The sequence below is a fragment of the Natrix helvetica genome (assembly GCF_964273705.1).
Source record: "Natrix helvetica genome assembly, chromosome: 5".
NCBI classification, from domain to species: Eukaryota; Metazoa; Chordata; class Lepidosauria; order Squamata; family Natricidae; genus Natrix; species Natrix helvetica.
Window position 1 is genome coordinate 57,096,737 of NC_138551.1, and position 15,845 is coordinate 57,112,581.

At 38.1% G+C, this 15,845-nt stretch overlaps 1 protein-coding gene across 1 annotated transcript in view; it reads right to left on the reverse strand.

The window, feature by feature from the left end:
• Positions 1-15,845, reverse strand: part of LOC309392635 (guanylate cyclase 2G-like) — a gene marked incomplete at both ends in the record, with an annotated part of 40,289 nt that overhangs the window by 13,529 nt on the left and 10,915 nt on the right. The window contains 8 exons of the mRNA XM_081954065.1: positions 1,124-1,228; positions 2,071-2,154; positions 6,884-7,033; positions 8,020-8,126; positions 8,713-8,816; positions 9,565-9,700; positions 10,271-10,415; positions 12,902-13,087. Coding sequence (XP_081810191.1) covers positions 1,124-1,228; positions 2,071-2,154; positions 6,884-7,033; positions 8,020-8,126; positions 8,713-8,816; positions 9,565-9,700; positions 10,271-10,415; positions 12,902-13,087 — 1,017 coding nt within the window. The remainder of the gene's footprint in view (positions 1-1,123; positions 1,229-2,070; positions 2,155-6,883; positions 7,034-8,019; positions 8,127-8,712; positions 8,817-9,564; positions 9,701-10,270; positions 10,416-12,901; positions 13,088-15,845) is intronic.

Sequence of the window (15,845 nt, forward strand, 5' to 3'; positions counted from 1 at the left end):
ACCAGATCCAAATGGGCAGACCAACGGTAACTTTTTTGAACTGCTTTTTTGAAAGAATTATAACTGATAATTTCCCAGTAACAGAACACAAGTACTATTAGTGTTTCTAATCCTTGGTACTTTCCAGATCTACCATTAAAATAAAAAATCAGTCCAGTGCATTTGGATCTGTTGTAGTATTGTAAGTCTGCCAATTAGTTTGAAGCTTAATTTCTTCTTCCAAACCACAAGCTCATACCTGAGAAGAATTTATGTGGCTACATATTCAGCTTTATTTCACAAACATGGTCAGTGTGTAACCATGTCCCTTCTGGATGAGCTATTTCGACTGCATGCGTTACCTGTATAGTATTATTATCTAAGTATTAGTTGGGAAAGAAGATTAAGCAAGATTCAAATTCTTGTTCTATAATACTGCATAGAATAAGATTCTGAATCTTGCTTAATCTTCTGTCCCAACTAATACTTTGATGATGATGATGATGATGATGATGATGATGATGATGATGATAATAATAATAATAATAATAATTTTGAATGTTCAGTTGACTGAGTTTCATGTTTAATGAATAAAAGATGATGATTATTGGTAAAGCACACATTATTATTAGTTCATCTAGAAGTGACATGGTTACACACTGATTATGTTTGGGCAATAAAGCTGAATATATAACAATTGCTTTTCCAGGAAAAAATATGATCATCAGCTACTAAGAAATGACTTTTCAGAAAAATGGCTTTTCTACATCTTTCTTTTATTATATAGCTTACAGATAAGCCAAAGAGTAAAACTGGGAAAATGACTGAGTGTTTAAAGACTGACTATTTAGGGCAATCCTATTTTCGGGGTACCATACAACTTTCTCCTTATTCTGGCAGCCAGACAAGAGGTTTAATTTTATTTTAATCTCATTTCTGTTCGTATGACACAACTGACATCTATCACCTCACTTTGATCCAATTACATATGTCATACAAAAAGGCCACAATGGTATATATGGAGAGTTATAGACCTGATGTTAGTCAAAGGGTAACTATTTCATAATATAGAATATATAAAATAGAACTATTTTTAACAGTACTGTATAACTAATCCTTAGCCATTCTTTTGCATAATGCTTACTTTTAGACTTCCCTTCTTACAATAATGCATTACAATGCAGATATTTGGAACTTCTGGACATATCCCATAGAAGATTACCAGATTTTCATGTCTCAATTCTCTCATCTGAAATAAATAAAATGTAATTAATGCTTATCAATTCTTAATTTCTTCTGCACAGAACCCAGCCTATATCGATATCAAACTCTACAGGAAGTCAATCAATCTTGATAAGACATTTGGCTCTGGTTCTGAATGGGATTGTGTTTTTTGAAGGATCAGATTTACAGCATTGGTTATCAAGAACACTTACCAAGTAATACACCTCTTGATAAACCAATTTATCAGTGGTCATATCAATGTTTTACCAAAATTGTCCTTGATATTGTAAAATATTTTTTATCCATTGTAATGGAGAAAATGTGTATTTTAATTGTGTTTTTTTCCACCAGAGAAGAAAATAAGTGGGATATGAAGATTTTAAAATTAAAGAAATCATTGTAACTGTGGATAGCTAGGCTCAGCAATAGAAGAAGTTACTAGAGGAAATCTTGCTAGCAGAATGCTCTATTCCCAAAGGGTGTTGAGCTGAAGGAAACTAGAATTGATCATTTGAGTAAGAGAAGATAGCAATGTAGACAAGCTACTAATGAAGTCATGTAATGTTGCCATTCTTTCTTTCAAATAATCTTCTATCACAAAAGTGCTTGCCACCTCTAATAAATCAAGGTAAATATTTGATTTTGTGTGACTTCATTAAACTATTCAGGTATTAGGAGTAAATATCAAAATTAAATAATAGAGTAGTAACCTAGGTACTAATACTTAATTGTAGTAGCAAGTTGGATATTACTAACTCAGGTTATTAACCTAGGTTCAAGTTTGAAATTCAACTGTAGAAACTGAAGATTTAAAGAAGACACAGATTTTCAACTGAGGATTTTAAAAAGCTGATCAAATAGACATACCATTTGAATCTCTTGAAGAACTGATGGTTTCCAAACCAAGGCATCTGTTTGGTTATCAATGAACTTGACAGCAACAAGAATACCCTGAAACAAAAATGGTCAAACAAAAGGTTAGATTTTGTTTGATTTAACATAGAAACCATCTTGGAATAGTTGTCAACTGCCTTGGAACTGAAACATCACTTCCAGATGGGCAAGTAGAAGTTCCTACTTATTGGAGTGAATAATAAATGTCTCCTCTATCCATTTCTTTTCAACATCTATATGAAGTTACTAGGAGAATCCTATGTTGGCCCAAACAATACTGTACGCTGATAATGCTCAGCTAGACATATCACTCCCAGGCTGAACAGGTGACGTTACTGAAGTACTCACACAATGCCTGGTGGCTTTTATGATTTGGATTGGGAAGAAAGGTTGACTTCATCCCTACAACACAAAATGATTTGGTATTGAGGGTCCAAGAATTTTAGGGACATTATATCTTTAAGTATGAAAGGGGTTTTATTTAGCAGCTTTTGCACAATTACTATTATCTAGATTTCTAGATACATCAAGCTTTCCTGGTCAGGAGCCCCTGCTCAATCTCTTGCCTTAGTCACCTCGTGGTTGGATTTACTGCAATGCACTCTATGCGGATCTGTGCTCGAAGAACATTCAGAAACCACAAATGGTGCTGAGTGCAGAATTGGTTATCTTAATATGCTTAGGCCACCCTGCAACTTTTGTCAATTGCCTTCTGTATGTGATTTAAGGTATTGGTGATTACCCTGAAGATCCTACATAATTCCAGACTTGCTGAGGGGGCCACCTTTTCCTGTATACTTCTGCCCATCCAGCTAGATAAAATAGTGCCAATTCCTGTAGAGGAATTCAGAGTCAACCTTGATAAAGGTATGTTGGATGAATTAAGGGAAAATAAGAAACAAATCTTTTATGGAAAAGGAGAAAAAAAGATTAATTGTGACAGGCTACTATGATTTCATTATTTTATATTACAACAATAAATCAGCACAAATCAGCTGCCATGTAAACATGACCTGGTCTACTTCAAAACTCTGACAATCCTCTCTAGGTTCTATCTCTCCAAGATCTCACGTTATGGATCCTTAGAGGTAGGTGTTTCTGATAGCTATCACCTAGTAAAAAATTAATTAATTTCATCCCTCCTAGTCATCAGGATAATCGTGAATAACTTTCTGTTTCATCTTGCACTAGAGCAGTGTTTCTCAAACTTGGCGACTTTAAGTCCTGTGGACTTCAACTCCCAGAATTCCCCAGCCAGCTATGCTGGCTGGGGGATTCTGGGAGTTGAAGTCCACAGGACTTAAAGTCGCCAAGTTTGAGAAACACTGCACTAGAGAAATGTCTTCTCTACTTAGAAAGTCAGGGCCGTGAATTGTATTCATTGGTGGGTTTTAATTTTCTTTTTATGTTTATATGTGTATGGGGTTTGGCAAAGTATTTTATCTGTTTATATTGTTAGTTGCCTAGAGTCTATGGGAATGGGCACCATAATCAATCAATCAATAATAAAAAAATCCCCCTCCAAAAAACTTGCCTAGATATTTAATTTTAAAATGCATTCTGGTTACGTATTTGATGTACAGTATCTTTGTTTGAGATTGCTCTCACTTAAATTGATTTAAAATGAAAATTATTGCTTCAAATTACGATGAACTCCGCACCCTCCCCCCAAGCTACTTATGACTCTATTTCAAAATTATGATGGCAGTAGGCCTGCGGTAATTTGTCCTTACAAATCCCCTCAGGGTCCTGCAGTGGCCTTCGGCCTTTCTCCTCCACCCAACAAGAAGCCTACAGCACTTGAGCCTCTTCCTCACACACCCATCATGTTTATCTTCTGAAGCTCTCCGGACCTTTTATGGAAGGAGGACAGGTCATGTGTACCTGGAACACGCTGCAGTGATCCAAATGCGGCTGCCATTTTGTCTCCACCCACAAATGGCTGTGGACAAACTGCTGCATTTTGCTGCCGTGGTATCAACAGTGCTTGTGAAAGCTTCTGCAGTACTGTGCAGAAGCTATTAAAGCAGCAAAATTAAGCCATTTGTCTCTGGGCCATACAACAATGACCCAACGGCAGCCACCATTTTTCTGGCAGTGTGCCATTCAACCATGCAAAGAAAGAAGTTGTCCCAGAACTCTGGAAGGCCTTGGAGCTTCGAGGGGTAAGGATAAATAGTGAGAAGAGTGTTTTGCCAGGTAGGGTGGGAATCAGGCCTAAGGCCTGATGGTAGTAGAAAAAGGCCTGTAAGGAGCCAAGGCAGGGAAGTAGATCATGGGCAGTCTTGGGAGAGTCAGGGCAGATGGGCCTTAGCCCGTGCTAGGCCTCCAAAGGCCTCCTCAACCAAGGAGGCATTCCACTTAACAGCCCATACATTTGTTTTACATTTCATTGGGAGAGGAGGGTTGGAGGTAGTTAGATGACATATTTCACCTAATGACAGCTGTGATATCTCACCATAATGGGTAAGCTCAGTTAGGGTCATATTTTGAGCACTACGTGTAGTACCCCAAATTTAATTACTCCACAATTATTATTATCAAAATATTCTAAATCCAGCAAAAGTATGCTTTAATATTTCAGAACCACTGGACCATGAGCTTCTCAAGTGACATCTCAATGCAATAAAAACTTTTACTGTTGTAAGTGTTAATTTGCTGTTGTTTTAAATGTTAGTGTGCAATAACTTGAACTTAACTGTGTTTTACACAATGTAATGAGTCTAGGTTTTATAAAAAATATGTTCCATAGAAAAATGATCTCTCCAGTAACTTCAGAGAACTGTGTTTAAAAAAAACTACTATATTTTGTCCAAATATAAAATTTGTAATCAGAAGTGAGTAGAAAATGTAATATTTTTATATAAAAGCATAGTAAAAATGAGTAGCAAAATTATTGCTTAGTAATTATTGTAAAATATGATCATCTTCTCAAGAGAAAGTCACATTTATAAGAATTAAAGAGAAGCTAAACATACCTAAAGAATTAATAGAAATTGAAGACAGCATTTACTACAGGTAATACTTGCTTAACGACTGTTTAAAGTTATGAAAGTCTTTGAAAGGATGCCTGTAAAGTACTTCTTGCTATCATAAAATATTGTGCTGCCCCTTGGCCATGGTCCCATTACTACATTTCAAGAACTTGGCAATTGGTTTTATTTAGGACCAATTGCAGTGACCACAGTCATAAAATTCTTAAGTTGAAAACAACAAAAAACACCCATTGGATTTTCTGGATGCATTTAACGACCAGTTTCTCTTAGTAATCACATGGCTCACTTAACAACAGCTTTAAGACCATGGTAAAAATGGTTGTAAAATTGAGTTAGATCATGTAGTGCTGGGCTTTGGTCCCAACTTATGACCAAAATCCTGGGCCAAATTGTGGTTGTAAATTGAGGACTGCCTATATGCAGGTACTTGGAAACTGCAGGAGAACCCTAGAAAAAATATTAAAATGCAGTGATGGAGCAAAACTAATTTAAACTTTTTGAAAGTTCTTAAATTTTCAAAAATATATTTTACAGGTCTATTAGATGTAAAATGTTTTATGGAATGAAATGTGTCCTGGGACAAATCAGCAGGACTAAGACAGTCATTCAGAAAAGATGTTTTGTATATCTAGGGAGTTCTTGATTTGCAAGTACAATTGGGACAAGAACTGTTGCTAAGTGATGCAGTTATTAAGTGAGTCATGCCCAACTTTACAAGGTTTTTTGCCATAGTTAAACAAGTCATATGCTTCTTAAGCAAATCTGGCTTTGTCCATTGACTTTACTTGCCAGAAGCTTCCTGGGCAGTGGCGTAGCGTGGGTTGTCAGCACCCGGGGCAAGGCAAGTAATTTGCGCCCCCTAACCCGTGGATTTTAGCACTCGAGTCTCACCACAGTGGGCGGCGACCCAGCGGCTCGGATCGGATTCGCACAGCCAGCACTGCAGTGAGAGAGAGTGAGTGAGCCAGGCAGGGGCAGAGAGCTGCGAGTGCGAGCACGCCCCCCCCCAGATGTTGCGCCCGGTGCGGCCGGCCCCCCCTGCACCCCCCACGCTACGCCACTGTTCCTGGGAAGGTCCCAAATAGTGATCAGGTGACCCTGGGATGACACAATCATATAAATGAATGCTCATTTCCAATGATTCAAATTCTGATCATTTTATCACAGAGACACTACATCGGTTGTAAGTGCGAGTACCAGTATTAAGTCACTTTTTAAATCATAACTTTGTTGATGATTTGTATGACCATTAAATAAATGATTGTAAATCAAGGACTACATGTACAATTATAAAAATGAAGGAAGTTCAATTCAAAGAAAACATCTGTATTTTTTCTTAGGCTTGTATAACTGTTTTGAAAGAAATTCCAGGTCATTTCCCTTTACTGTATTTCATAAACTGCCTAAGTGAGAAGGGCAGGGTAGAAATACAGTAAAATAAATAAATAATCTGTCTATGTACAGCCACTTAAAATACTTTGCAGAAATATATGAACCAATATTTTTTATTTGGGTGTTATACAGTTCTACATTGCATTTACATTAGTGTAAGAACTTCATTTAATTCCAATTTCTACAAAGCTAATCAAATAAAATGTCATCTTCCCATTTCTATCTATTATCCCATATTCTGCATTTTATACTGCTGGGTAGCTTGTGCTTTGTAAATAATGGAAATACTATTAAGCACAATGAAATTAAAAAAGATGCACTCTTATTTCATAATGCATCTACTGTAGTTGGGGTATTCATATATCCCATACCTGACATCTATCTATCTATATACATACCTGATACAATCCTACTGTAGTGAAAAAATCTTCTTTTCCTTGTTTGTCTTTCAGTGAGGAATAATTGCTGCTGGAGATAAACAAATGAGCCCCAACATTTTCAGTTTCTTCAGGTTCTGATGTGCTTGCTTGAGGCAGATCACATTTTTCCTTTCAAAGTGAATGTAAAATGTTATATTAGGGATTCTAATGTCAAAACAAATCTTCCATTATCATTAAAAAAATTAGTCTTCTAGACAATATTTGTGAGTATAGTAAAAAAATCTATTCCATCCTATCAAGATAAAAATTGAATTTGGAAAACCCAAAACAATGTTATTGAATCTTCCCTCCAATGATATCAGAAACTTCTGGTATTTTCCCATATCTTTGAATTAGAAAAAATAAATAAGAGTACTATTGATTTCTCTAAATACATTCCTTCCAAAGCATTTAATGGAATGGATGGCATCAATAAGAATAATTAAAATGGACCTCATATTTCTGTTTCAGTTTTAGTTGAATATGGCGGAGGAGGGGGCAGGGGTAACGCGGGGCCCAGCTCAAGTGCTCCGAGTGGAGGGGGAGGTGCTGCTGCCATGGGCAGGGGCGCCAGCGGGAGCTTTGGCGGCTTCACCTCAGCCGCAGCATCGGGCAGCAAATGTGGTGGTGCTGTTGGAGGAGGAGGAGGAGACGGCAGCAGCAGTTATTCTAGTGGCGGCGGGGGCTATGGGGGTTCACTTCAGCCATAGCGCCAGGCGCAAGCGGCTAGGACTGGCTGCCCACAAAGGACCTCCCCAGGCTTGCTTTGCTGAACATGGGGCGACTGACAATAGTTTGAGCGGGTGCGGCCGGTGCAAACTACCGTCAATCGCCTCGCGCTCATCAAAACAAGTCCGTGGAGGTCCTTTGTGGGCGGCCAGAGTTCTAGCCGCCTGCAAAGGACCTCCCCTGCTTCTGGAGCCTGTGACAGTAGAAATCACTGAGCGGCAGTTGCAAACTGCTGCGCGGTGTTTTCTTGCCACGTGCACACCGCGCACCTTACCAAAAACCGGGACTTTTTTAAAACGCTGCAGGACGCGGGACAAATTATTAAAAATCGGGACTGTCCTGCAAAAAGCGGGACGTCTGGTCACCTTAGGCATGTAATAGTTTACCTTATTATTATTAAGAAAACTGATATCCTCATAGTTAATTCTCCATCCAGAATCACTGATTTGCTTTTCAAAGTTGCCTTTATAGATCTTCATAAATATTGTCGCACCTATAGTCCCCAATATGGTTATTATCAGGAGAATGATCATAATAATCAGAGCTGTAGCTTCTAATGACAAAAAATAGTACAGGTCATTATGGAATAGGGAGAATGAGTGCAGTTTTAGTGAAGCACACCATCTGATACAAAAATTATGAATTATGTTTTAGAAATCTCAGGACAACAAATCTATCAAACAATTCTTTCTTGTTATAAACAGAGATTTTAGAATCTAGACTTTATCAAGGCAATTAGAATTATGGATGATACCTTTCTCTATTGGTTAGGAATAGCTAAAATAATTATTAGAGAACTTTGGAAGAATGAAACTGATTTGCAGCATCAATATGTCATATTAGTCTACATTTTCCAGATGTTACTGGATTCTGGTTCCTACCAGCCTCAATTAGTACAGCTAATTACCATAATTCAACATTATTTGATGCTATCCCCAATCAGATGCAATTTAATTTTTCATATTAGCCATTTTTCTTTTTTTTAAAGATAGGAATTTAATTCAATTGTCTGATCTACAATAAAATCTAGAATAGGATTCATATATATAGTATAAGGTACAAGTAAACATCACACTCACTAGTAGTCTGAACTTTACAGTGCTCATTGTGAAATCCACAAACCGGTTTGTCTTTAGGGATTTCTCCATTTGACCAACCAATATAGTTAACTTCTATAGTGGGACTGAAGGTAATAAGAGAAGATAAAGGTTAACATTACAGGTTGGTTATATTTTTACAGAAATACTTTGTTTTTATTATTTACTATTAATATTCTAAACTTGTTGCGAATAAATTCATATTTTAAAAAGTAACTTATTTATATATTAACTTTTTTGTCACAATATTTTTTTCTTTTTCATATGTTTAAGAACATGTGTACGAATCATAATTCAAATGGAATGGGGTTCATCAGCATCCTGATGACACTACTTTCCAGTAAATGCTCCAGTAATTACTAAACATACGGAAGACAGGAGAACGAGAAGGAGGAGACAGAGACAGAGAGAGGGAAGGAGGGAGCGCTAGTGATTAAGGCACTAGGCTAGAAAGTGGGAGACTGTCCCACCTTAGCCATGAAAGCCAGCTAGGTAGATTTAGGCCAGTCAGTTTCTCTCAGTCCAATTTACCTATCCAACCAGTTTGTGTGAGAGGCATTTAATGCTTGGAGAATACCAGAAAATAATATGATGCAGAATGGACTGGATAGTTGAATAAATATCTCAGAAACACAATGTTAAGCAACTTTCTTATTATTACCAAGAAAACTACATGGACATGTCCATGAGCTCAGTTTGAAAGAGACTTGAACAGATTCTGAACTCATAGAAAAAGCAATCCATGAAAAGCAAGGGTAATATTTCTCTAATTATAAAAAGAACTCTGGTTCTGGCTGAAGTTTGTACTTATAGAATATATGCAGGCAGAAATACCTTAATGTTCTTCTGTAGGTATCAAAATTAAGAACAGGAATGAAGTGAGTAGAATTTCCAGATTCCTGAAGATCATACACAGAATAATCCATTTTTCTTTCACCCAATTCATCAATGTGCACAGGACCAGTGATGCCTAAATAACAGACATTTAAGATACAGATGCTTAAATATTTCTTATATACTCTATTTTCCTGGGACAATCTTCTGAATCTTCAAAATCTGCAGATTTTCAGTAATAGTATTAATCGGTAAAGCAATCAGAAAAATGAATTGCTTTATTATTTCTGCATTTAAAAACAGTCTGATTGAAACAGCATGTGAATAGTGAGAAAAAGATCTCTTGCCAGATCAGATTATCCCTATTTTGCCTTTGGTTCTGCTCACATTTGATATTCAATACCGCAATTGGGCAATATATCTATAAAAATATTCCCATTCTTGTTTATATGAAGATCCCTTAGAAATTAATCTATTTTCAGATATACAGTAATCTTCACTTGACACAGTTACTCATGATATGCTTACATTGAGTTTACTCAGCCTACTTTCTGGGTTTGCATAAAATACTATAAATTAACCACATAGACTAGTTTAGACACCATCCCACGTCTTTGTAGTTTGTGTTTGGGTAACCACAGCCAAATTTGTTGTATTATTGGCCATGTCAACTTACAATGACTGACGTCTTAAGTCACAAGCTTACCATACAGAAGGGTTTTGTTATAGCCTTTTAAAGTGTTGATTAATGCCCTTCCATCAAGGAAATCCTTTTTGTCTTCCAACATTTCTTTTACAGTTGATGCATAAAGCAAAACAGCGTCATGAAGGTACGCAGCATAAGAATTTAACTGAAAAAAGATACAACATGAAACAGTTTGGACTTTTGGGGGGAAAGGGACAGAGGTGGGTTTTAGCTGCTCCAGTCTGGTGCGCATGGACCGGTGCCAGAAATCTGGCATGCATTTGTGTACTGAGGCCTCTGGAGGCCCTGTACCAGAATGGTCCCTCTCCTGGCCTGCCTCCCTACTTCCTGCCTGGAGGCGCCTGGCGGGTGGGGGGCACATCTTCCCTTCCAGCCTCCAAAACCACAGTCAGCCCACTTAGCTCTCGGGGATGCTTTCCTGGCCTGCCACCGATTTATAAACAGAAATTAACCATATTCTTTTAAACTTTCCATTTCAATGAGAATTTAAGAAGCTTTAGAAAAATTCTCATTGAAATGGAAAGGTCACGTGGCAGCGGTGCATGGGCGGCTGACTAACCCAGTGCCTGGCCAGGGTGGCAGAGCTGTCCTGGAGCATCTGCCACTGGGAAGGGGCACCAGGAGAAAGCAGGGCCATCAAAAGCCCAACTGCAGCCAGCAATGGGGCACAAAGGAGCGGCCACCCAGCAGCAATGGGAGTGTCCCCAGGTTGGTGGGCTGGCAGGGAGGTTGCGTAGGCCTAGGGGCAGCAGGGAGACAGGGGTCAAGGCTGCCCTGGGCACCTGCAATAGTCAGTAACCTGCCACCTGCAGCTCTCAGAGGAAGGAGGCAGGGAAGCAAGCCCCGGGCCTCATCTCTGCCTCCTTCCTCAGCTGTCTTCGGGGATGGCCAGCCTCTCCGGCTACTGCGCCCTTCATTCGCCTTCCACCCGAAGGCTCTGCCGGTGGGCCATCTCCCATTTCGCCTCCCACAAGACTGGGTGTGGTAGAACATATGGCGAAGATGCATCCATATCTACTATTACTATCACCAGCAGTAGCAACAGTGGGGTAGCGGCGGCAGCGGTGACTGGTCTCTGCTTCTGTGGATGTGGCTGCTCTCTGCTCCCCATGCTTTGCAGCCAGGCTGGAGATAAGCGCTGCTGAAGTGGTGCTTCGCTTGCTGAGGCTCAGACACCAGGGAGGCGGAAGTAGCACTGTCCGGGTTTGGGAGAAGGCAGCCGGGGCTGGACTGCTACAACTGATCCTCCACTGTCCCCTAAAGAAGAAGAATTGGTGGATTATTTGCTTGTACAACCAATTACATGCCACTGCTTCTTTGGGGGTCAGCAGAGGATTGGCTGTGGCAGCCCGGCCCCAGCAGCCTTTCCTCAAACCCAGACAGTGCTACTCCCGCCGGCAAAATGGGATGCGTCCCACTAGCAGAGCCTCCGAGTGGAAGGCCAGTGAAGGGTGCAGTGGCGGAAGAGGCTGGCTGTCCCTGAAGCCAGCTCTTGAGGAAGAAGGCTGAGATGAGGCCCAGGGCTTGCTTCCCTGCCTCCTTCCTCTGAGAGCTGCGGGCGACAGGGAAAACGAGACTTCTTTGCCAGGCAGAAATTTTGTCAAACCAAAATTTTCACCAACTGGAAGGTATATGTGAGGTGGGGGGGGGGGAGAGAAAGAAATAGAAAGTAAGAAAGGAAGGAAGGAAGGAAGGAAGGAAGGAAGGAAGGGAGAGAAAGAGAGAGAGAAAAATGAGACAAAGAGAAAGGCAAGAGAAAGAAAGAAAGTTGGAGAGAGAGACACACAAGAAGGAAGGAAGGAAGGAAAAAAAAGAAAGAAAGAAAGAAAGAAAGAAAGAAAGAAAGAAAGAGAAAAAGTGGGGAGAGAGAGACAAGAAAAAAAGAAGGAAGAAAGGAAGAGGAAGAAAAAGGAAGGAAAGAAAGGAAGAAAGAAAGAGGAAGGGAGACACACAAGGAAAGAAGGAAGGAAGGAAGGAAGAAAATGAAAGGAAGGAAGGAAAGAAAGAAAGGAAAAAAAGAAAGAGAACTTTTGATTACAATTGAGCCCAAAATTTTGATTGCTAAGCAAGAGCGTTGTTAAATGAGTTTCACCACATTTTATGTCCACAAAATAGGCCACACCTACAGAATAGGTTCTAAAAATTTTTGAAACCCACCACTAGAAAGGGGTGCATATCCCTCTTAAGATTGAATGGTTATAAATTAGCCTGGAGACCATGTCATTCTAACATAGAGTCGCTGCTCTTGTTTTAAAACTGTAGGGAGTTTAAAGAGTAGGGAAAGAACAATGGCTACCGTGTTTTTACTTGCAAAGAATATTGAATTTGTATCATTTTAAAATTCTGATTATTTCAACAGAGCATGATCTTTAATTTCACAAAATTCTTAGTTCAGCCTTTTCCAACTTGGTGCCTACTAAATTCAAGTCTACCCTTGCTACAAAGGGTTTCAGAAGCTGAAGTGCAAACAACTAAAAACCATCAGATTGGAGATAAGTTAGATTATTAATGGTTAGTTAAACATTGGATATGAACAGATTTGGCAACCAAATCAAGTCATGGGAGTGACAAAAAATTCATTTAAGCTATATTTCTAATGAGGACATATTCAATTAATGCAGTAAATATAACCTCTTCTTGTAAAGAAAATAAATTGTAAGAGGGTTGCTTTTCCTTTAGCTTGTCATGGAGCTCCTTCATGAAATAAGTGTAGTTCTTATATTCCCTGTAAGACCTTAGAGCTATTAAGAAAACAGACTGATAAGCATCTAAGATGCTGGTGTTTTCATTATTCCAAGTGTCTTCCAAAAAGTAGGCCTGTAAGACAAGAGAGAGAAATTGTGAATTCTAGTAAAAATATATATGCACAATTCAATTGGTGTATCTCAATGTGTGAATGTGAAGGTCAGTAAGATATACTTCACAGGTAAGCTACAAGTATTGCCATTGAGGTTTTCAACACAGTTTTCCCCACATATTAAATGGTAATATAAAAACCCCAAATACACAAATAAAGTGTGATAAAAAGGTCCTAAAGAAATAAAAATTCTGGATTGTATTATGTATGTCCAAAACAATTAGCCTTTACAAATAGCCACACATACATATATTCGATCCTATTTCTCTATGGAATGCATTATTATATTAGGTGTGAAGATTTAACAGTTTCTATTCCTAAAACCTGGAGGAGGGAACAACTCCCAACACTGGAAGTCTTTAAGAAGATGTTGGATAGCCATCTGTCTGAAACGGTATAGGGTTTCCTGCCTAGGCAGGGGGTTGGACTAGAAGACCTCCAAGGTCCCTTCCAACTCTGCTATGGTATGGTATTATTGTATTATTCAGTGGAAAAAGCCTAATTACCAATATTGTAGTCCCAATACCTAAGTATCATGTATGAGGGAGTAATATGAAGTCTCCAAAAGACCAATGTAGCTTCATAAATTACAAATAATGATAACATGGTGAATAAAGAACCTTTTTATTCCTATTGTATTATCTAATTCTATTCATTTATTTATTTAGAACATTTATGTAGCTGCACATCTTCTAACCAACTCTGAGCAGCTCTCAAACAAAAGTTAAAACAACATATAAATCATATTAAAATTATAAAATCAAACACATTAAAACATTAAATATTAAAAATAACACTGGCATCAAGTTAAACTTCTAATATGCAATTATGCAATCTTATCCCAGCACTTGGTATTTGAAGGTTTATAGAAGAATAGGAGAAAAGAGTCCTGCTGAATTTTAGGAGACAGAATGTTCCATAGGGCAAGGGCTGGTATGGAAAAGGCAGGCTTCCAAGCTCCCATTGGATGACAATGTTTTAGGACTAGGAGTGTGCCCACTTTATTTGACCCGGTAGGATTTTTTAGGGAAAGGCAGACTTGCAGATAACCAGGCCCTGTGCCATTTAGGTAATTGATATGCAGGAAGAGATCCAGAAAAGATGCTCCTAATTCTTCATGGAATATATCCAATAGTTATACAGAATGTGTTTTAGTCTGGCAAGATTCCTATAAGTGAGCAGCAATAAAGAGACTACTTTGTAATATTAATCCTATCTTCTTGGTTTATCCACACCTGAAAGAAATCGCACAAGGTAGGAGATCTCTGAGATCATACCACTCCTCAGCAAACAGAAGAGGTGTGAACAGGTCACCCTTTGCACATCTTCCTCTTAAATGCTTATTACACAAAGTAAGCACTTAAGATTATTGGATCAAAAGGTCCTGCTTTCTGTCTAGCAACTTGTCTACACTAGTAACTTATCTGAACTACTACAGTGTGTTCTACAAGGGACTACCTTTGAAGACTATCCAAAATTGGTCCAGAATGCAAGGACAAGAAAGGAAACTTACATTTTTTAAATTTTGATTAAAATTAAATGGTTTTGGTTTTAATGGTTAATTAAAAACCATTTAAGTTAATAGTTGCCATGTGTCAAGTTTACACTACCTATAGATCTATCCTTTTCCAAAATATCACTTACATAAAACGTATACACTTGAACCTGGAATGCTTTTGGTGGGTAAACCTAGGGGATTTTTGTCTTCACTTGCTTAAAACAGTTCGTTAATATGTTATTGAAATCCTCACATGATGAATTGGGTTTTTACGTTTCCCTTTTTGATTAGATATTCTAATGTACCGTAGGTATTTTATTTCTGTGTTATGAGCTAAAGTAAGCATTACAACCATAGTTGCTCTTGTCCAATTATGCCATCTAAAAATGTTTTAAACATGACAATAAAAGACGTATTGATATTTACTGACCTCAAATCGTTGCAGAACAAAGAACACATACAGTCCGTTTGTCATACCTAATTCTTTGGCCTGTAACAAAATGTATCTTGCATCCAAAGGATTGCAGATTAAAACAATAACTGCAAAGAAATTGAAACAATTAGTTATCTCTCATCTAAAGTTAATACAGAAGAGAATGGAAGCTTGAAGCAACCAGTTATCAACTCAACAGCATTGCAAAAAGTTAAAGCAATTTATTCGTTACTATTCAATGCACAAAAAATTAGAGATTTGATTGTGTGTATCTTATTAAATAATGCAAAAGATTTTTGCAATATTAAATATAAAAGTGTTTAAATATGTGTCATGAAGCAGCTTGGAAGAGAAAGATGTTGAGAACAAGAGTCTGGTCAGCATGAAAATGGCAGAGAAAATAGACAGCAATGAATATGTCTTTTGGCAGAAGTGGAACCGAGATGGCAGGAATGAATCTGCTACTGAATGAAAGCCATCAGTGTAGGGATTATAGATCCGAGATTTCTCTTTTATTCTTTTATGAGTACTTAAAATACAGCCATTATTACAAAAAAAAGTCTCAAAGGCTAAATGAATTACTGTGTTATGTATATGACATGTATATCTATATCATCTATATTTATCTCTATCAATATATCTACCCTGTTCCCCTGAAAATTAGAGTTCCACAAATAATAAACCCAATTGTGCTTTTGAGTGCATGCACCAAAATAAACCCTCCCCTGAAAATAAGCCCTCCCCGAAAATATTGCAACACAGCAGCAATCATGAAGTGACCATGCTC